The sequence below is a fragment of the Durio zibethinus genome, chromosome 5 (genome assembly GCF_047325235.1).
Source record: "Durio zibethinus cultivar Kanyao isolate XHJ-2024 chromosome 5, ASM4732523v1, whole genome shotgun sequence".
NCBI lineage: Eukaryota > Viridiplantae > Streptophyta > Magnoliopsida > Malvales > Malvaceae > Durio > Durio zibethinus.
The window spans coordinates 748,007-769,760 of NC_143166.1; the positions used below are offsets into that span (position 1 = coordinate 748,007).

Below are 21,754 nucleotides of genomic sequence, written 5' to 3' on the forward strand. Positions count from 1 at the left end.
TTAACAACATATAAGCATTTCGACTTAGGGCCAATTTGTCACCTCAATCATCTACCCCTGAATCTTTAACTTTTTTAACTACCAGGTCGCCCTTCCTGATGTGCTTATATCAGACCTTCTTATTATAATAGTTGGCTACCTTTTATTGGTAGGTTACAATTTGTGTTAAAGATATGTCTTTTTTTCTTCGACGAGGTCGAGGTTGGCTCTAAGCTCCTTTTCATTTCTTTTTTTTTTAACGTCAGTTTAACTTTTAAGCTCAGCAAATTGATCTCAACCGGTACTATGGCCTTTGTTCCAAATGCCAAGTGAAATGGGGTTTTACCTGTGGGCACCTTTATGATCAATCATCAAGGCCTATAGAACTTTCAATAACTCATTGGCCCACTTCTCTTTTATCGCAACGAGCTTCTTTTTCAAAGCTTTTAATATGGTCTTATTTGTAGCTTCATCCTGGTCGTTGGATTAAGGGTGGGCAATTGACATGAATCTAAAATCGATGTGAAGATTTAAACACCATTCCCTGAACCTTGGATTTTTAAATTATTTGTCATTGTCTGTTATTATAGATTGAGGTAATTTGATTTTACAGAGTATGTTTTCCATATGAATTTCTTGACTTATGCTTCCATGATGGTGGCTAAGGTTTCAGCTTCCAATAATTTTATGAAGTAATCTACTGCCACTAAGACGAATCTTTTCTGACCCATGGCTGAGGTGAATGGTCTAAAGATATCCATTTTTCACTACATGAATGGCTATAGACTGATGATAAGAATGAGCTCGGTTGAGGGGAGATGTTGCACGTGGGTAAATCTTTGACACTTATCATATCTCTTCACCAATTCGATTGTATCCCTCATAATGGTAGGCTAGTAATAGCTTTGTCTTAGCAAATTATAAGCCAAAAGTTAAGGTTCGAGGTGACTTTCATATATTCTTTCATGAATTACTCTATTTCTTCTTCATCAACACATTTTAAGGTATGTTAAAAGATTTTCTATATAATTTTCTTTCAATCATTGTGTATCGAATGGCCTTTTTCATTAGTGCTTTAGCCTAAACTCTTTTGTTGGGTAATATTCTCATGGTCAGGTATGCTTTAATTAGCATTATCTAAGATTCTTTTTCTATGACCTGTCCCATTAACCTATCATCAATGCATCTGTATGCTAGTTCTACTAGAACTTAATTTAGACTTCCTATTATTGCTTCTGAAGCCAACTTAGATAAGGAGTCTACTATTAAATTTATTGAGCTCGTTATCTTTTTTATCTTAACTTTCTTAAAGCTAACTATCAAGGTTAGCATTTTGTCAAGATACTTTCAAATTTCATCTTTTTAAGCTTTAAACTCTCCATTTATTTGACCAACCACCAGTTCGGAGTCGCTATAAGCGATTATGTGTTGAACATTCAGCTTAGTTGCCAACCTTTGGCTACCTATCAATGCCTTATATTCTGCTTTATTGTTAGATATCTTGAACTTGAATCTCAAAGTGTATGGATACTATAGCCATCTAAGCTTATTAGAATGAGGTCGACTTTTTTGTCATAGCTTATAGCTAATTCATCAACATAGAATTTTCAATCATCCTTATTTAGGGTTTTTTCTTTTTTTTTTAGATTATCTTTCTAGTTGTACTGAGGTGTGCTTTACGATGAAGTTTGCCAACACTTGTGATTTTAATATCGATTTAGGTGAATTGTGTAGATCAAATTTGTTGATTAGCCTTCCCAATATTTCAGGCTTTTGTAAAACTTACCTTAATAGTTGATCAGTCAAGATATGGATCGTGCAGGCTTGGAAGTATAACTTGAGTTTTCTAGCCGAGGTGACAATGGCGTAACCTAATATTTCTATACCGTTATAATTAACTTTAGGCCATGTTAATACTTTGTTTACAAAATAGATCGATCGTTATTTTTTTTCTTCTTCTTGGACTAAGATGAGCTAACAACCTGATCTGTGCTAGCTAAGTATAAGTATAGTGTTTCATCAATTGTTAATTTAGACATGATAGACATGTAGGATAAGAACTGTTTGAGTTCATTAAAAGCTTTTTGACAGTAAAGAGTCCACCTGAAGTTAAAGACATTTTTGAGAATTTTGAAGAATGGTAGACATCATTTTGTCAACTTAGACATAAATTGATTAAGCGTAGCTATTCTGCCAGTTAACCTCTTTATTTTCTTTACTTAAGTTAATGTCTTCATTTCTTGGATTGCCTAAACTTTTGTAAGATTCACTTTTATTCCCTTTTAGTTGATCATATAACCGAAAAACTTATCTGATGTAATCCCAAAAGCTTATTTACTTACATTAAGTCTCATATTATACTTTCTCAAAGTGTTAAAAGTTTCTCTAAAGTTTTTCAGATGCTCGATCAAACTCTTACTCTTGACTATCATGTTGTCTACATATACCTCTATATTACAATTGATCTAGTCTTTAAATACCTTGTTCATCAATTTTTGATAGGTCATCCCTACATTTTTCAATCTGAAGGGCATGATCTTCTAACAGTAAAAACTTTTCTCAGTCATAAAGGTTTTTTATCTTTATCCTCTTTTAACATTTTGATCTGATTGTAGCCAAAATAGGCATCCATGAATCTAAGAAGGCTATGCTTAGCACTATTATCTATTGGCGATCTATGCTAAGGAGAAAAAAATTGTCTTTCAAGCAAAATTTATTCAGGTTGGTAAAGTCCACACATATTTTCCATTTTTCACTGTGTTATTTAACTATGATCACATTAGCTATCCACTCAGGATAGTAAACCTCTTTGATAAAGCCAATTTGTAATAATTTGTCAACTTTTTCCTTAATGTTCTATTGTCTTTCAGGAGCAAAAGTTTTTTTTTTTTGTCAAACTAGTTTACCTCAGGATTAGTGTGTAATTTATGGACCATCATTTCAGTATCAATTTCGGGCATGTTAAACGGTGTTTAAGTAAATAGGTCAGTATTATTTTTTATGAGTTGAATTAGTTGGTCTTTATGTTGGGGCTTGACTCCGATCTGTATGTATTTTTTAGGAACATTATTCTAAAATGAGATTGTCATGAAGTCCTCAGCTAGCTCGAATCAGTTTGCATCCGAGTATGATCTTTAATCAATTATCTATTTTTATTCAATTAAATCAGGATCATTTCCTGTGAAAATAGATCTCGACATGCTAATTAGTATATTAAAAACCTTGTTGAACATATTAGTGAAAGTGAAGTGTGTTCTCTATTTCATGTTGTGTTTTGGTCGGCGTGTTAGCTTAGTCCAAGTAACATCAAATTATTTGTATCAGCTTAAGAACTTGGTCGTTTTTAATATTGTTTCAAAAAATTCAAGAAATGGAACAAAATTAAAGTTTTTCAGAGCTTAAGAGCTCATAGGGGCTTAAGAGCGCACTTCTCCAGGTCAGTCTTACATTTTGTACTTTTATTGGTGATTTTTTACTTCTTATTGGTTCTCTATGTTGGTTTTTCTATGCTTTTAACCTCGATATCGAAAAAATTGCCTGTCTACTTCCCAATTCTACCCTTCATTATTGTGATGTAATATTATCGTGCCATAGACTGGTCTTTCTGAACTTTTTCAACCTTTCGAGGTGTTACAAATTTCACTTTCAAATAAAGAGCTGAGCCTATAAGCCGTATAACAAACTGGTTAGATCGACCTAATATCATATTATAAGTAGATGGGACATCCATTATCATGAATTCTACTACTAAGGTAATTATCTTTAGTTCAGTCCCTAAAGAGATTGAGAGCTTGATAGTTCCTCTTACGCATACCTGCTCATTCTCAAACCCTTCTAATGTGGTAGTGATCGATTTCAACTGATCTTTGTTAATCTTTATTTTCTTCAAACAGTTATAGTACATGACGTTGATTCGAACTCCTATTATCAGATAGGATTATTTTGACCACATAGTTATACATCAAGGCTGTGATCACTATGGCATCGTCATATGGGTGTTGGATTCTCTCTAAATCTTTTGAGCTAAATAAGATTGGCTCGTCATTCTAGTCTTTTTCTTTTTTCTCTATGGTGCCTATTGCCATTACCACGCCCATGTTAAACTTCATTTTTGGTAAGGTGAGATGGAGCTACCTTCTGTGATCACATTAATCACCCCAGTAATTGACCTATTATTGTCAACTCGACCCTTTTCTTGATTCAACTTTTCTTCTCAAGCATCTCTTCTTTCTTGCTCTGCTCTTTCTTCTTTACCCCAAGCGGGTGCTCTGTGATCTTATTTGTAGTCTATTCTAAGTTGGTCTTATTTTCTTTGTCCCATAGATCTCTTCAATTGACCTCATCTTATCAAAGCTTCAATCACATCTTTTAGGATGATACAATCTTTAGTATTATGGGCGATGTTCTTGTGAAAGGCACTTTTTTTTATCGAATCTCTCTTTGTGTTCTATCTTAGTGGCTTAGGCCATTTGAGATCAGGATTTCTGTCGATTTGCATTAGAATCCTCTCACAAAAAGTATTTAGTGCAGTGTAGGTTCTTTTTCCATTAAGACTTCTAGCCCTATGTTGTCTCCCTTTTAGGGGAGAATTGTAGAACTTTTTACCTTTTTTATGACCAAAGAGAGAGAATAAGCCTCTTTCACCTCAGTTGTCGAGAAAAGAGAATGAGCCTCTCTTATCTCGGTTAGTTTTCATTGTAGCTTCAGCATTAATGTATTTTTTTGCTACTAGCAAGATGTTAACCAAAGTTTTGGGCAATTCTAACGACAATGTCAGCTTTAAATGGTACTCTTTATCGTTAAGTCTACTTGTCAATGTAGCAACAATGACCATTTTTTATAAGTCTTTGATCTGTAGAGCTTGAGCATTAAAATGCATGATATAACTTTTTAAAGTTTCATTTCGCCTTGGTGAATTGACATCAAGCTTATGGTCATTTTCTTTGCTTTTCGGTTACTCACAAATTTAGATAGGAACAAGTGGTTGAGCTTCTTAAATGTAATGATTGACCTTAGCTTCAAACTATTGTACCAAGATCGAGCTACACCTTTTAACATAATGGCTAGACTTTTGCACATTAGAGCCCCATCTGCCACCCGTATTATCATGTTAATTTTATAAAGTTCCAAATGATCAAAGAGGTCAGAAGTACCGTCATATATATCCAAGGTTGGCATTTTGAATACTTTGGAAGGCATGGCTCTATCAATTTCTTTAGTAAAGGTTAAAGTCTCCAAGAACTTGAGCTTATCCTCAAATGCCATTACCTTCATTTTTAGTTTTTTTTTTCATGGCTTGTATATGAGCTTCCAAATCTCTGTTCGATTGAAATTCATGGTCTGTTTGTTTAGATTTTTGGGTTGTGGCATGTGTGAAATTATGGCTATGATGGTGATGAGTTGGTTTATTTGTTTTTCTTCTCTAGAGGCTGAAGAAGCCTCTACTTTTTTGTAGCTTGGTTGGCCGACAACGACTTCTCGATCAGGTATGATTAAGTTCGATACTTTTAAAATTTATGATGGGATTATAGTTTGTAGCATCTACTTAATAGTTTGTATTTGTTCTATTAAGGTTTGAAATTATTCCATGGTCAGTCTCACCTGTGGTAGAGTTAGGCGGACAGAATACTGGCTAAGGTGAGTTTTTGTTCCAATTGGGGCGGTTGCCTCTCCTTCCTCTTGGATTCTTTTTCTTGGTGGCTTTGTTTTGTGCTTGGCTAATACGAGATGACCTCTACCTAGCACATCAAATGTTGGTGCCAAGCTCTAACCTAAGAGTATTCCTGTGAAAGTAAAAGAGAATGATAGTTAAAGGAAAAAGAATAGGGTGTTACCTGCGTTTCCACTCTGACTTGCAAGTTAGTAAAGATCAGGTCGACAAGAAAGTAAGAATGAAAAAGAGAAAAGAATGAGATAAATCTGCCTTCATAGTGCTTAAGTCTTCATATTTATAGGTAAGCTGAAATGGACCATAAGGAGAAAGTTAAGATAAGATCGAGCTGAGGAGACACAAGTTAACCTAATATGTTAAGTTAGTACAAATGATAAAGATACCTTTAATTATCTGCTAAAAATTTTGAAAGAAAAATAAATTATTATAACTTTTTGACCAACAAATACCCTTAACAAAATGTGTGAAGGTCTACTTTTTAGTAAAAATAAGTTCGATGTGTTGGATCAATGCTTCTCAAAAAGAACCATAGTGAGTAAGTTAGATTGGTGGAAAAACCCAACCGAGTGTGCTTCATCATCTCCCGACAGAAAAGATCCGAGAGAAACGATTGATTGGGAACCTCCCCCGGCTAGTGTTTTAAAATTCAATGTGGATGGGGCTGCCAAAGGTAATCCAGGACCAGCAGGATGTGGGGGAGTTTTAAGCGATTCACCAGGTGCTATTCTAACCACACAGGAAAGTAATGTTACTGAGCCATTGAGTATCAAAGTGGCATTGAAGGTATTCATGAAAACCATGTGGGTAAGTAAAGCTCGGCTTGTTGTGGAATCAGACTCGACTATAGCAGTAAAATGGATCAAGAAAGAGTTGGAGAGACCTTGGTGCTTTTGGAAGATTTTTAGTGAAATCGAAGGTATGCTACAGGAAATAGGAGAGGTCTCATTTGAAAATTTCTTGAGAGAAAAGAATGGTCTGGCATGTCACTTTGCCAAGTCAGGAGTGAATAGAACGAATCAATTTGAAGCGTGGTGGTGATTCTGACAATGCTTCAAGTTTCTCTGTATATTTTGGATTTAATGTCTGCTGACTGAGATCTCAATCTCTAATGGGAAAAGCCCCGTTTCCAGATTGAAGGGTTTTGTGTCCAATAACCATTAATAAATACTGTCATTTCCCAGCAAATATATATGTATATATATATATATATATAAATTATGAATATAATATTATTCCGGCCCTAGCTTCTTCCTTTAATTTTCCCTGAAGGTTCACAATAGAAAATTATTGTACATGTGACTCAGAATGAATCCCCATCGGTAAGGTTGTAAAATCTGCCCTCTAATTGGCTGTTGTGGCCACGACTTGTCCTAGATTTGGCAACCAAAGGCACTATAGCTCACTTTTGCATATCAAGTGTCTTATTAGCCCTACCAGAATATATGCTCCAATAATTAGTGTCTTATTAATTAGCCCAACCAGAGTCTCTCAAATTACAATTTTATAATTCAATTCATAATTTACAAGTTCAAAATCTTATCCAGTTTTTATCCAATTTGACTTCTCTCTCTCTCTCTCTCTCTCTCTCTCTCTCTCTCTCTCAATTTTCTATATTCAATTTAAAAATCTTGCTTGACGACTACAAAAGGGTTGCTGCCAACGAAGAGAGCAAACGGTTGATAGAGAACAGAAGCAGACAGGCCTTGGATTCAGCCCATAACTCTTCTTGTGTTTGCTAGTTGCTACATCGATCAGTCCATGATAACAGAGGCCTTCTTCCCATTCCATGTTGCCCCAGCCCATTAACCAAATAAATCCCAGTTTGCGTTTGCATTCGAATTTTTATTATTTCTTTTAAGATGGAAAAATATAAATAGAAAAACCCATAATCCATTGTGACTTTATGAGTGAATGTGGAGCAATATCTTGAAAAACCTATTCTGGCAATGGGTTTCTCTGTTTCGGTCTCCCATGGGCTCTCTTCACAACTCTCATCTTCATTACATGGTCAACGCTTATCATCATCATCATCATCATCAAAATCAACCTCATTTATGGGTTTCCCTCTCAATTTCTCTGCTTCTACTCTCTATGGTTTGCCTCTCCTCAGTCTCTATTACTTAATTCATTTACATAAAAATGATGGTGTTCTATTCTTATTTCTGCAACATCTTATTGTTTTAACCATTCAGGGAAACAGTATTGTTCTCAGCATAAGCTGGTTGTTTATTCCAAGAGGGTATCGGCTTTGGAAGAGGCCATGAGAATAAGGAGGTTTGGTATTCTTATTCTAACGCACTATAAAGTTATTTATTTTGGTATACAAGTTTCTCTTTCTCTTCTGGTCGTATTTTTTTATACTATGAACTATGTTCAATTGGTTATACTGGATATAAAATGATTTACTTTAATGTGGAGTTGTTGAATGGTAGATACAGGTTATAAAATATAATGCATTTGCTATAACATACTGTAACTTTCAGAAGTTTTTGTTTAATCATTTCAATTTGACGATCTGCTGCCTCCAAGGCAGCTTAAACCTGGAGATTGAGCCGCTTGGTTTTCGGGGAAAATCCTGTGCTGAGGGTTATTTGAGGGCTTGTTGAAATTATTTGTATAATTTGGGTGTTTTAGTTACATCAAAACGAGAAAGGAAACTGCTGTAAAGCAAGTGTCATCTTGCTGACACTTCCTAAAGACAGTTATTTGCATGGTGTATGAAGCTTTTTACTTTTGAAATTCTCAAATATTATTGTTTCATAAACAGTATAAATAAAAATTTAGGGACCTTAGATGTCCATCCTATATGTCACCATAGTGTATTAAAGTTGATTGTCAGGGCGCTCTAAGGTTAAAGCCAGAAATATAGCTTCCGTTGCCCCCTTCTTCATTCTGGTTCACTCTCTAATTAAGAATAAGGTAAGGAGTAAATTATTTTCTTCAATAATATAAAAATTAGTACTTTTATTTCTTCTTGTGGGAAACTTGAATTGCTTCATGCTATTATGATTCTTAGTATATAAGTTTGAAGTGGATTAATTTTGCTTACTGAATTGACAATGAGATTGTTTGATCTTATGCAGACAGCGTGAACTTCAGAGTACAAAAAAGTTTGGAAGAACGCCACCTCTGAGGCGTGGGAAGGTGTCGCCACGTCTTCCTGTGCCTGATCACATACCAAAGCCTCCTTATTTAAGTTCAAATATATTGCCTGAAATTTCTAGCGAGCATCAGATTCATGATGCTGAAGGCATTGCTCAAATGAAGGCTGCATGTGAGCTTGCTGCTCGTGTCTTAGAGCATGCAGGGACATTAGTTAGGGTAAGAAATTAAAATTTTTTTGCTTTTGTTCTACACCAACCCGCTCATTTTTTTTAACAACAGAAGAATTATCGCCTTGTCAAATTTTCATGTTTATCTGAAGTTCTTAACATTCTTTTTCTTTTTTCTTGATTATTTTTGGTATTAGATTTTTCTTATTAATGAATATACTAATTTTTCGTTGTGTTTCATCTCTTTTAAGAACTTCATATTCTTTAAAATAATTTTAACTGCCATCACTATTCAAGTACAAGCACTCATCACCATTTTTTTAAAATCTTATCAGCCATCAGTGACAACAGATCAAATTGACAAAGCTGTGCACCAGATGATAATTGAGGCGGGTGCTTATCCTTCACCTCTTGGCTATGGTGGGTTTCCTAAGAGCATATGTACTTCAGTTAATGAGTGCATGTGCCACGGAATACCTGATTCTCGCCAGCTGCAGGTTTGGTGTGTTGGCATTCATGTTTGTACGTGCTGTTAATATATTTTATCACTAATGCTTGTGTTTTACTCTTTGGTGCAGAATGGAGACATAATAAACATTGACGTGACCGTGTATCTGAATGTATTTCCCTAATTTAAAACGTATCATTGATGCTCTCAGGAATCAATCTCATCATTTGTTTGTTCCAGTTCCCAGATCATTCTCGTCATAGTGCCAATGTTCCATAATCTAAAACAGTTTAAAGTATGATGAGTTGGGAACAAATCAGGAAAGGAACATGAGTCCAGATATTTTGACCTTTTATCTGTCCCAACTATAGGAAAAGGTTTTTATTTTAGAAAAGGGAGAGAGAGAACAGAAGAGAAGAGAGAGGAGATCAAATACAAAATCAGCACAGTTAAGAGTGTATCACATGTTAATTTTATCAAGTAGTGTCTGAATGAAGCTATCTTATCAGTTGCATGTGAACAGTGTGTTTCTGAACCCATCCTAAGACTATTCAAGATTTCTTGAAAATGTAGAGGGGAAAATAATATCTTGCTTTCATAAGACAAAATTGTCATCTTTACTCTTTCCTTGGCAGCAGTAAGAGGCTTGTTAACTATGATATAGAAGGTTGTCTGGAAGCATCTATGGTTTTCGACTGTAGGTGAAATGGTCAGTGTTTAGTGAAGAATGTGAGGTTCTCCACAAATGAATAACCTTGTCCCATTAACTTTTAATTGTTAAATACATTATTATAGGATAAATACCTCCTTGCACAAAATAAGATAGTTTTCTAGGTTTTGTGACTAAATGTGTACTTGTTTGTTCTTTTTCTTGAGGGGAAGATTTACTTTTAAGCCAGCTGTTCATTTGTCTAATAGAACCCATTGCTAGCATGGCAGACTTGTATGGTTCATTTACAAATTGAACATGACAGGAAAATTGGCTGATCATAGGATTAGACAAACAAGTAAGAGAAAAAGGGAAAAAAGATTGAGACTGTTCGGAACTATAAAAGATATCCAATTTGGGGCACCATCCATTTTGTTTGCTAATAATTGCTCTTTAAACCTTGATTTGCTTGCTGCAGTACCATAATTATGGTTGACCCTTGACTGAGAGTCTGAGACAGAATTTCTCACCTTTAGTTGAGCTGCACTCTTTCATGCATGACATATCTTTGGTTCTTAGGGTTATCATGGAGACACATCAAAGACATTTCTCTGTGGAGATGTTCATGGTGCCATTAAGCGTCTTGTAAAGGTAAGTTTTACTATGATATGTAAGGACATCAAGAATTCTATTGCCACTACCTTTACCATTATATGAAGAGCTTGTAACATCTATTTGCACTTGTGCGTGGAAATCCTGCTTTGCTATTTTTGGACTTTTAAGAATTGACCATCTATCTGTCAAATATGATTAATTTTAAACTATAGCTGATTAACAATGGTATTGTTGTAATTGACTAGTTGTGTTCGTTCTTACATTTTTTCAAAGGTAACTGAGGAGTGCATGGAGAGAGGCATAGCTTTATGCAAAGATGGTGCTAGTTTCAAGAAAATTGGAAAAAGAATAAGGTTTCCTCTCTCTACCTTCTCTCTTTATTGCTTTAGACTAGGAAGGAATAATGATTTCTGTGTATAAAATTATATGATAATCTTGCCTGGAAAATTGCCGATGCACAGATGCTGGTTAAACTATGAGAACTGTTTCAGAGTCATTTGTTTGTTTTACAACTTATTCAACTACATGGAAAATGCAAACTCATTATAACTTTACTAGTTTTAAGTAACATAATTGAAGAAAAAATTTTCAAATAATTGGCATTTAGTAATGATAATTGTTGGATATTTAGTCTTTTTGTCCCCTATCTTTATTATTATACACCATAAAGAACAAGCTTACTCTAATATAGCTTAGGCATGCTTTTGCCTAATGCTTTGTACAAAGTGGCATGCTAGTGTGAACATGTCATTAACCTCGTTCTCTGATCATACATGACATGTTGAATGGTTTCCTTAACCTTGCTCTCCATTTTAACCATATATTCTTACCATCTTCTCAGTGAGCATGCTGAAAAATATGGTTATGGAGTGGTGGAGCGTTTTGTTGGGCATGGCGTTGGGACTGTTTTTCATTCTGAACCAATTATATTGCATCACCGTAAGTATTCTTAAGATGTGTAAGGATTTTTTTTTTTTTTTCTTTTCTGAAGTACCACCAAACTTGGCATTGCTATGGGTAAAAAGAAAAGCCAAAACTTCTTCAAGACTTGTATTAAATGTATACATATAGACTCGAGACAGCATGAGTCCTTTTGGCTATTACGCAACTTCTAAGGAAATATTCTGCTATATTTCTTTGTGACAGCATTGCTTCTCACTTCTTCATATACATTACATTGATTTTTTTTATTCTTTTCGTTGAGATTGACAACTTATGCATGTAGGTTTTGGACTTCTCTCTCTCTCTCTCTCTCTGGGGTGTGAGGGTTGGCATTTGTATAATATCTGATTCTTTTAGTCTAAAACTCTTCTAAATTTAATTACTAATTATTTGACAGGCAATGAAAGTCCTGGTGTCATGGTTGAAGGTCAAACGTTTACCATTGGTGAGCATGATTCCAAATTTTTTTCCATCTTGTGTGTTATATAATCAATAGTTCTAATTCAAAGTATGTGTAGTAGATATTTGGATCAGTTGATGTGGAAATGCATCTGAACTTTTTGGTTAATTTTGGTTACTTATGTGAGGGTGCCACCCTGAAGCACATACTACAAATTTTAAAGCTATTTGTGGCAACTTCTATAAAGTACAAGATGCTTAAAATTAAGAATTCTATTCGCTTTTCCATTAATAGCTGCAGTCTGCAAGACAGTGTGGTTGGCATGTTGTTCAATAAAGCGAGTAATTAGTAACAAAGTTATCAGGGTGAAGTCTAAAGTTAACTATTTTACTTGTGACGTTTAGATTACATCTTGCTTCATGGCTCTTTAAATTCACTTCCGATGTTCTTCCTTAACATTTAGACGCTGAATAGGAGTTTTGGCTTTTCTTAACTGATTGTATCATAGAATATCTTTCTTTTATAAGAAGTTCCTGTATGTATATTTATACACATCCCACATTTTTACTGCAGAACCAATTCTTACACTGGGAGGCATCGAGTGTATCACATGGCCTGACAACTGGACAACTTTGACTGCTGATGGCAGCCCTGCTGCACAGTTTGAACATACCATTTTAATCACTAGAACTGGCGCAGAAATTTTGACAAAATGTTGAGACATGAATCGGTTAATTGATTATATATTTTTTTGACACATGCTTTTTCCTTATTATATGCCTATATAGTCAAAGGTGAAAATTGGCTTCCTTCATAAGGTTCCTGTAAAGTCACATAAGGTTGGTGGAAATGGTATTTTAGCCCAAGGCAATTCAGATGCGAAGTGTCTAACATTGTCCATTAAAGCAACAATTGTTGCCTGAGCATGATATATCACTGATTTAACATGTATAGCTTGGTGTGAAGAAAGACTGGTACACTGTGTGGCTGCTTTTGTGTGGAAAAGAATATGTGCAAATGCAAATGCAATGGCCCTAATTTGCTCAGTTTGCAGAATCCATCCCATGTACTCTACGTGGAGGATGTATCTCAAAAGATTTTCCTTTAAAAAATCTGCGAAGATTGTGAAAGATTTATTGAGGTTTTCTAGAATTTATTAAAGACTTTGGTTAGTGATAGATTTAATTGATCTATTATAAATAGAGAAGAATTTGCAAATATATATGTGTGTGTGTGTGACTCTTACATTGCTATTCTTATTTATGATCTATAATTTTTTTTTTTATAATTAATCCTTCACTTTTATTTTAATAACCGGTGTTATCGATCCATCGGCTTCTGTCTTCTCCAACTTACCAGCAAAATCAAAGGCATTTACCACCTCTCTGCAACGAATCTCTCCGTCCCAATCTCACAGAATTTTAGGTTCCAATCTCTCATATTCACAGCCTTTTCCCTCCCGTGAACCCAACATTTACGTCTCATATTCACTTACCTCCAAGCCTTTCACTATCACAGCCTTCTTTTTCAACAAGTCAAAGGAGTGCGCACCGGATACTTCCAAGCCCAGTAAGTACTTCAGACAATGAAACGACAAATTTTACCTTAATTCTCTTTTAATGGTCGCTTTTGTCCTCAAAATTTTAATATAAGTACTAAGTTTGTGGAGTAGTTTTATTAAGATTTCACTGAGACGAATTAATATTTTCAACCTTTGGTTTCAACAAAACTTCAAGAACTATACGTTTATGAAATCAACGATCAACAGCACTGCAGTTTTAAAGCTAAGCCAAAAACCTGTTAAATCTCTTGGTGATCTGGTTTCTTTCACCAACAAGCTCTATTCTGGAGACCTACAGAAAAGGATAGGCATCACAGCTGGACTTTGTGTGTGCTAGTCCATCACGTTTCAGAGAAAAAAGGTAACAGGTATGAAGCCAGTTACAGCTTCTAATTTGGTGACTATGGCCATTTATCTGTCCAGGGATCATATTTAACGTATGATCAGGATACCTACTTGGCTGTGACGGAAGGTTCTAGGATTTTTGAGGAAGCGTACGGACAGGTCAAGTTGCAGCAGATAGTTTCTCCGTTCAAGCTGTTTTACAGTTTCTACTTGAAAGGGATACCTGATTTGCCGGCTGAGCTTCTAGGGAAGCCGGTGGCACCATGTCCTGCCGTCGAGCCCTGTTCGGCTGCTAAAGCTACCGAGCCTGATGGGACTATTCCTAACTTCACCAACTGATAGAATTATATCGCAAGTCTATTATCTGCGTTTAGAAGATCCTTTTAATTATATAAATAAATATATAATTTTTCCTTCTTTTTCAGTGTATAAGAGAAATTACCCGTCTTTATTTGTCATTCATTTTCAGTAGTGTAGGAGACTTAACCTGTCCTCCAGATCATTGTTCAAGTGAGCATGTATGAAATTCCAAAAGCGGTGTCCAATTTTCCAATAACTAAAGTACTTTGTGATCTTATAATAAATGTCAATTTCAGCTCACTAAGAGGGCACATTTGTTTAGTGTTAAAGATCGAGCAGCCTGAATTCCCAATGCCCAAAAGATTTGCTGTATATCAGTCAATGTTGCCTCTGAACATTTATTAATAATTTTTTTTCCAACTAAAACAAATATAAATACCATCTGCTCCATTACAAATTACAATCTAGTTTGAGCCGTTAATTAGAACGTTTGAGGGCCTGGGTCTCCACCAAAACAATATAGAAGCAAATGTACGGCAAAGACCGTTAATTAAAGTTTCTTACTACTGCACATTTCATATCATAAATATCATTCTTGTGAGGAAATCAGTTAAAAAACAAAGATACAGATATACACATGCAGTGCATAGGACTACATATAAATATACATATTAATACCATCGGGATTGCAGCACTTGAAAAGAATGGAAGAAAAACGCAATAACAATATAATATAGTATATGATATCATGATGGTCAATACTGTATAATCCATGCATGCCTGTCTACATGCTTGGCCATATGAAAAAGCGATGTTGATTGCTGATAGAGATCTCTATATATTTATATAGAGGAAAGCAAATTAAGCCCATGGTCATGCACACTTTTATATGATTAGAATTAATAATATATGAAATATTAGTATAAGCAAGGTAGGGTTAATTCAAGAAGAAAGGAGCCTGACAAGGGCAAAGGAAAAAGCAAGATTTTGGGTGAAACCCCAAAAACAGTAAAAATCAGTGGTCCTGCTGCTGGATCTAATTATATTGCTGAGACTGACTGGCAAAAGGAGTTGGATCAAAGTGTTAGTAATGGTAGTCGAAGCCTAAGTAGAGATAATGATAAAAACAAAGACTCACTCACTCTCACTGTCTCTTTTATATGAGAGAGATTGTCACTGAGTCAGAGTTAAACATAAAAAAGAAGACTAAAGAGGTGAGTCCGCGATTTCTAAGGCAATTTTGATTTTTGCAATGCAGACGCCATCAACAGTAGATTCTGTGACTCCACAGCTACTTGTCTCTTTTCTGCACTTACTTCTGAATTTACTTCATCACCTTTCAAAATAAAATATACTCCTATATGTTGAATACGTGAACGTACTGGTGCGAATACAATTAATATATAAACATTTATTCCAAGCTTGTGGATGTAAGGTTTCGCCTTTTCCAATTTTATATTTATATTTTTCAAATTATAGTAATAAATTTCTTGGTTTACTATCTATAAAGGAGTATATGCCATATCATAATTCATTATAATACAAACTTATTCATTTTATGGTGTTTTTAATTATATAATTAAATACGATTTATACAAACTTAGTCATTGTTGGTATATATAATTGTATGTATTTATTAGATCCCAATACTATTATTTGTCATCTCAATAAAATTAATATTTATTAATAAAAAATTGTCATGTTATAATTATTTACTGAGTTGGGGTAGTGTATAAACTATAGGGTGATTGTTCATTAAATAATCAAATATAACCTGTTGGCCAAAACAAGAAGGTATAACCTTAAAAACAAAGAGAAATTAAAAGATAAATAGTTGGAAAAATATTACATAATTGAACCACGACTTCGAATATTTAATGCATAGAAAACATAAGCTTTGACTTTCACTATATTAATCCGTTTTTATCATCCTTCTCTATAGATATATAAGAACATTTACTAATTAAGCATGCTAAAGCATTCTTAAACCTTAATAATTAGTCACTGTCAAAACTTGACTACTTAAATTGATCTCCTAGAATCAATTAGAAGAAAAGAGGACCATTACTCCCATCATCATTTTCTTCAACATTATCATTATCATCATCATCATCATCATCATCTTCTTCTTCTTCAACCTCACAGAATCCCATTGTATGTGGGGCGTGGCCATCCCCGAAGGCTCGAACGTGGTCTTTGAGGGACCTTTTGTGCTTGAAATCAGACCCACAAATGCAAAACCAGAGCTTCCCGCAGTTTTTCTCGTGAGTCTTCCAATCCCCTCCAACTGCAAAAGGCTTACCGCATTTTCGGCACCCAAACGGCTTGGCTCCGTGCTTTCGCTTGTAATGCGTCTGCAAAGTTCTGAAATCCTTCAATGGCCTAGACCTGGGGTGCTCTATATTGCTCTTGCAACCCTCAGCACAGCAGTAACAAGGAAGTCTCAGCATAGAAGAAGCCGGTTTCGTCCCTCTCAAGGATTCTGGGCCTTTTCGATACTGTGACCCATGCCCCCACATATGCATCTAAGTATGAAGTTAAGAAGAAACAAATGAGACAAATTAAAATTACACGACATTCTTAATTATACATGTATATGCATTGGAAACAAGGATAATTAAATAAAGAAGGAATCAAAGAAATTCCTTGACGTTGTAGAATAATCTAATTATCAATGATTGTGATTTGCATATAATAATTATTAGTAGCACTCTGTTAGGAACCTGCATGTTGTTGTATCTATTGAAGGTTTTGTTGCAGACAGTGCAAGAGAACTGAGTGGGACCAACGAGGATCTGCTTGGGTGAAGGAATCCAGTACTGTCCTTCAACAAGACTATTACCAGTGTCATTAGAATTGCTAGAGCTGGTTTTAATTGGTGGTGGACCAATGCGGAGGGCAACTGTTACACCACTTTCAGCGCTGCTAGGGTTTGGATAGTTGGGGGTATTGATTGAGGGAGGATATGATAAAGGGTATTTGGAAATGCGTTGGGGTTGTCCAGGAGGACCAAGAGATAAGATTATGGAATCTTCATCTTCAACATCATCAGCTTCATAGCAGGCACTTTCCCTAGGGGATATATTATTGTAGGTGAAGGAAGGAGATTGCATGATGATGATTTTTAATTACTACTACTACATGAGAAAGAGATAGCAAGAGAAGGATTTCGGCTTTTTGGAGAAGAAAAAGATTAGTGGGGACGAAAAGCTTATAAATAAAAGCATTATTATGAAAGGGTATTTGGATTTTCTATTGTGCATATTTAGAATACAGTATGTATCAAGGAAAAGCTTAAGCTGCTATAAATACTCTCTAGAATCACGTTCACTACAAGCTCTCAAATCATTAATCGAGTTCATTTTATGGGAACTTGAAGTTATAAATGAAGGGAAATTATCCTCTCCACTATTTTTTAAGTAATAAAAGTTTTTATTAGATGATAAATGTGTTTCCAATATTTAAATTTATGATAAATAGTTGTTTAAATTATCTTTATTTTTAATTAATTTTTATATTTAATTTAAAATTATTAAATTTCATCATAAATTTAAGTTAAAATAATAGAAACCTTCATTAAGTAGCTAAAAACGCCTTTTTCCTGAATGGATTAGAAAGTGAGAATATCGACTATCGATCAATCAAGTAGGCAGGTAGAGGGAAGGAAACTGATATATTGGTTTTGGCGTGTTTGGGGAATGGAGGAGACAAGGAACCGGTAAAGAAGGAGAGGTGGAGAAATTAAAGATGCATAGAAGAGCGTACCAACAGTCACACACCGCAGCTTGCTCAAATGCTCGATTATCGAGCTCCTCCTAATCCATTCCTCTTTTAAGCCCACATTTACTGATCTTTCTCAGCTAAAAAGTGAGAGAGTGATAGAGTGTACATGATGTAGCAGATATGAAATGAAGCAATTTTAACTGTAGAAATAGAAGGCGTGAGTGCATCTCCCATGCACCTTTGTTACTTAAAGAGATAGTACTGATAGTGATAAAGGCGAATATATATAGGTGTTTCTGCCATGTAGAGGTAATTCATACAGGAAAGAGAGATCAGGACTACTACTTTGCAGAAAGCAATCAATGAATATTTACAAGTCTGAGACGAGCCTACTGATCAAGTGTCAAGCCTTGCTAATTTAGCCCTTTGGCATTTGCATTGCTTTCAAAGGCAAATTTGCTAAAACCATAGTGTTATAAGAAAGAGTTGGTTCCCACACTTATCAGAAAATGTCCTTTAAAAAGGGTACGTAACATTTCTTCACAATGATCAATTTGGACAAAAACCACAACAGAGAGCGTTCAAGTGCTTTTCGAGATTTATATTCTTTCAATCCATGCATATATGTCTATCATGGCATAGAAATGTGAAGATTCTTCACTGTAGAGGAAAAAAAAGTGAGAGGAAAATTTTGATGATTCTGTCTTCACCTATTCCAATTCAATGAGAGAGACTGTTGTTTTTTCATGATTCAGCCCTGGCATTTAACATTTAATTTTCCAAATGTTTGTGTGCCATACCTTTGTTTGAAAAAAAAATTAATTAAAAGTAATTAAAAAATTATTTTAAAAAATTTGCATTCAATATACTATTTTTACTAAATTCGGAAACAGATATTACTTTAATTTCATGTTTTTTTTTTCTTATATATCACTTAAATTAATGTCTATTGCCATTGGTTAATATTTCTCATAAAAACAAAAATTTTATTTGAATGATTTTTCATTTTTAAAATTATTTATATATTTTTTACATAACTTAGCTTATTATATGTTAATAATAATATACCCTAAAACCATTTTACAACATTTTTGTATTAGTAAATAATATAAATCATAAATATTTTATTTTTTTCTTCAGTTTAATCACATTATAATTAATTAATATTAATTATATATTATTGTTGTTTATCACCATTTCATGAAATTAATAGTTGATTGATATGTTTTAAAATAAAATCTACATATGATTTTATCATGTACATAATAATTACGTATAAAATTTTATGTCATATTTTCATTTTACTTTTATTTCTTTTTTTTTTCTTTTTCTTCCTTATCTTGTTTTTTTTTTTCCCTTAAAAGAAGGTTTGGGGGGGTGTTGATCGACAAACAGCAACCAAATGGACTGCTAAATGTCAATCAACACCCCTTAAACCTTCCTTTTATATACTGTTGTAATATAATGTAATGTAATAGATATATATATATATATATATATGTATACATAATACATGCCACTTAAGCAAAATTCTTACTGGCTTGGATCACCGTAGTTCAGGAAAAAAGTTTCGCTAAAAGATCAAACGTACTAGATTTTAGCCTAGGGTTCGGATGGCTTTACTCCAACCCCATCTGATTGCTCAGTTGCTCCTGTCTGAAGTTGCTTAATTAGATAAAGGAATCTGGGTTGACCTATTCTTCATAAAAGAATGGTGATAACCTCTTGGATGAAAAAGAAAAAGGTTGGTTAATCATGCATGAAGATGAGAATTTTGTATGGAAAGGACCCGTCGTTTTTTTTTTAATCGTATTCTCCATGTGAAAAGCTAGCTGAAACCCAGCGTTTAGAACACAATTCTAGGTGAGAGGTAGGCAGGCCATTAATTAGTTTTGGCCTCCAAATCATCTAAGAAAGTACCACAGCAAATACTGACAGAGAAACAAGCTACACTTGGCCGGTCCCTTTCAATTGCAGGGATCCATATATATAGATTCCTTGCCCTTTGGTTGAGGCAATCTAGCTATGCAAACTCTGAATTATATTGTAATACTATTCTTCATTAATCGAGCTTAAAATCCCCACGTTTACTAAATAATTAATACAAAACGGACAAACACTTCACCCTTCTTATTAATACTTTTATCAAATCTATTCTTATCCAGTGCTCTCTAAACTACGTACAGAGATCTCCATCTTCACTTCTCTTCTCACTTTGCTTATTGGACTGGAATTTTGTTTGAATGACAGGAGCCAAGATAGAAATTATATAAAGTACAAAACAGAAGTACTGTAGCTCACGCGTGGCTTTGCTTTGTAATATTAGTACATTACTGACGTGAATGAGGAGAAAGATAAAGTAAAGACTACCAATTCTTGGTTTGTATGAGAAAGGAAACTTGGAAAAAAGTTAACAAGGAGTAATTGTAATGCATGCATGGATTGAGGTTTTCATGGCTGTCCTCTTCATGTGTCACAGTGTACTTCTCCATCTGCCGCTGCCACTTAAAACCATAACTCATAATCTACTTTATAATTCACTTTTGTCTTTTCCCTTACTACCTGTATCCAATTCAAAAGATTAGTCTTTGACCTTTGTATGACAGCAGGGGAAACGAGAAATCAAACAAAAGCAACAGGCTACAGAAATAACTCTCTACATTTTATTCTATACTATCTAGCGACCAAATGACTCAATGGTAAATAATATTACTTTTTGTTCTGAGTAAAGATCTGGTTTTTCTAGAGAGAAGGAAAGAGGGAAAAGGAGGAGAGGCCAATTAGAGGAAGAGAAAGAAAAAAAATGGGATTTTTAGTTCTATTTATTTATAGGGTTGCTCAAAACTACGTGTAGTTGAGGATGGAGGAAAAAGTAAAAATTAAAAAAAGAAGAAAAGAGGTGGGCTGTATCTGCCTTAAGCCCAAATCAGATCTATTACAGTCCACCCAATAGATTATTTACTCATTTATTTTGATATTATGTATTATTTTTTATTAATAAATTTCTTATTTTATTAAATAAAAATGTAGTTATATAAATAAAATAATGAGATTTTTAATTTAGAAAATCAACAAAAATATTTTTTTGTTAAATTTGGAAATGACAATTATATTATTGATATTTCAAAGAAAAAAAATCATATTATTGATATATAGGTGAGTGAATTAGTGGTCCCTTAAATAGGTAGAATTTATTAAAAGAATTAATTCATTTATATATCATCAACTATTTAATTGAGAATTTTGCTTCCTTAATAAAAAAAAATCTCTATCCCTTTTTAGCTCTACATAATTTTATTTAAAATATATTTTTTTATCTTATAAGTAAGGAACCTAAAGAATTGAATATAAACAATCTTATTATATTCATAATTGATTTATTTAATTAATTAATTCTAAAATACTATTCATAGTAATTTTTTGAATCTAATAAATAGATAAATAAAAATTAAGATGATTTATGAATTATTCGTAAAATATTTTAATTATTTACATTTTTAATTATGAACAAATTAAACATAAACAAAATTTATTATGTTTATAATTTATTAATTTAATTAATAAATTTTAAAATATTATTATAATGATTTATTAAATTTAATAAGCATCTATAAATGAATAAAAACAAAACTTATTTACACACTATTCATATAAATCAGTTCTATCATTTATTCCCTACCAGGAGTCAACCACGGTTAGTAAAGTTATCCTAATGTCCACAGTTGAAAATGATGACAGCTCTATCCTAAATCTACTATCATAATCCGCTAGTTGGCATGACACGGAAAGTGGCGTACTAGAAGGGCCCAGCTGCCAAGCTGTCATTGGGCCGTCGGACTATGCGCATCA

General features: G+C 34.0%; 2 protein-coding genes and 1 pseudogene across 3 annotated transcripts; 2 read left to right on the forward strand and 1 right to left on the reverse strand.

The window, feature by feature from the left end:
- Positions 1-7,547: 7,547 nt before the first annotated feature.
- MAP1C (methionine aminopeptidase 1B) lies at positions 7,548-12,859 on the forward strand. The gene is made up of 10 exons (XM_022870242.2): positions 7,548-7,744; positions 7,843-7,924; positions 8,734-8,971; positions 9,258-9,419; positions 9,501-9,542; positions 10,599-10,670; positions 10,908-10,987; positions 11,476-11,573; positions 11,974-12,021; positions 12,550-12,859. The coding sequence occupies exons 1-10, from the start codon at positions 7,597-7,599 to the stop codon at positions 12,693-12,695; spliced, it is 1,116 nt and encodes a 371-aa protein (XP_022725977.2). The 5' UTR covers positions 7,548-7,596; the 3' UTR covers positions 12,696-12,859.
- A 559-nt stretch (positions 12,860-13,418) lies between these two features.
- LOC111282233 (allene oxide cyclase, chloroplastic pseudogene) lies at positions 13,419-14,356 on the forward strand (annotated as a pseudogene). The gene is made up of 2 exons (XR_016342017.1): positions 13,419-13,545; positions 13,713-14,356. The product of XR_016342017.1 is annotated as an allene oxide cyclase, chloroplastic pseudogene (transcript).
- Positions 14,357-15,972: 1,616 nt separating this feature from the next.
- Positions 15,973-17,346, reverse strand: LOC111282918 (zinc finger protein WIP6-like). Its single transcript, XM_022871209.2, has 2 exons — positions 16,906-17,346; positions 15,973-16,707 (listed from the first exon to the last, which is right to left on the reverse strand). The coding sequence occupies exons 1-2, from the start codon at positions 17,293-17,295 to the stop codon at positions 16,228-16,230; spliced, it is 870 nt and encodes a 289-aa protein (XP_022726944.2). The 5' UTR covers positions 17,296-17,346; the 3' UTR covers positions 15,973-16,227.
- Between the last annotated feature and the right edge of the window lie 4,408 nt (positions 17,347-21,754).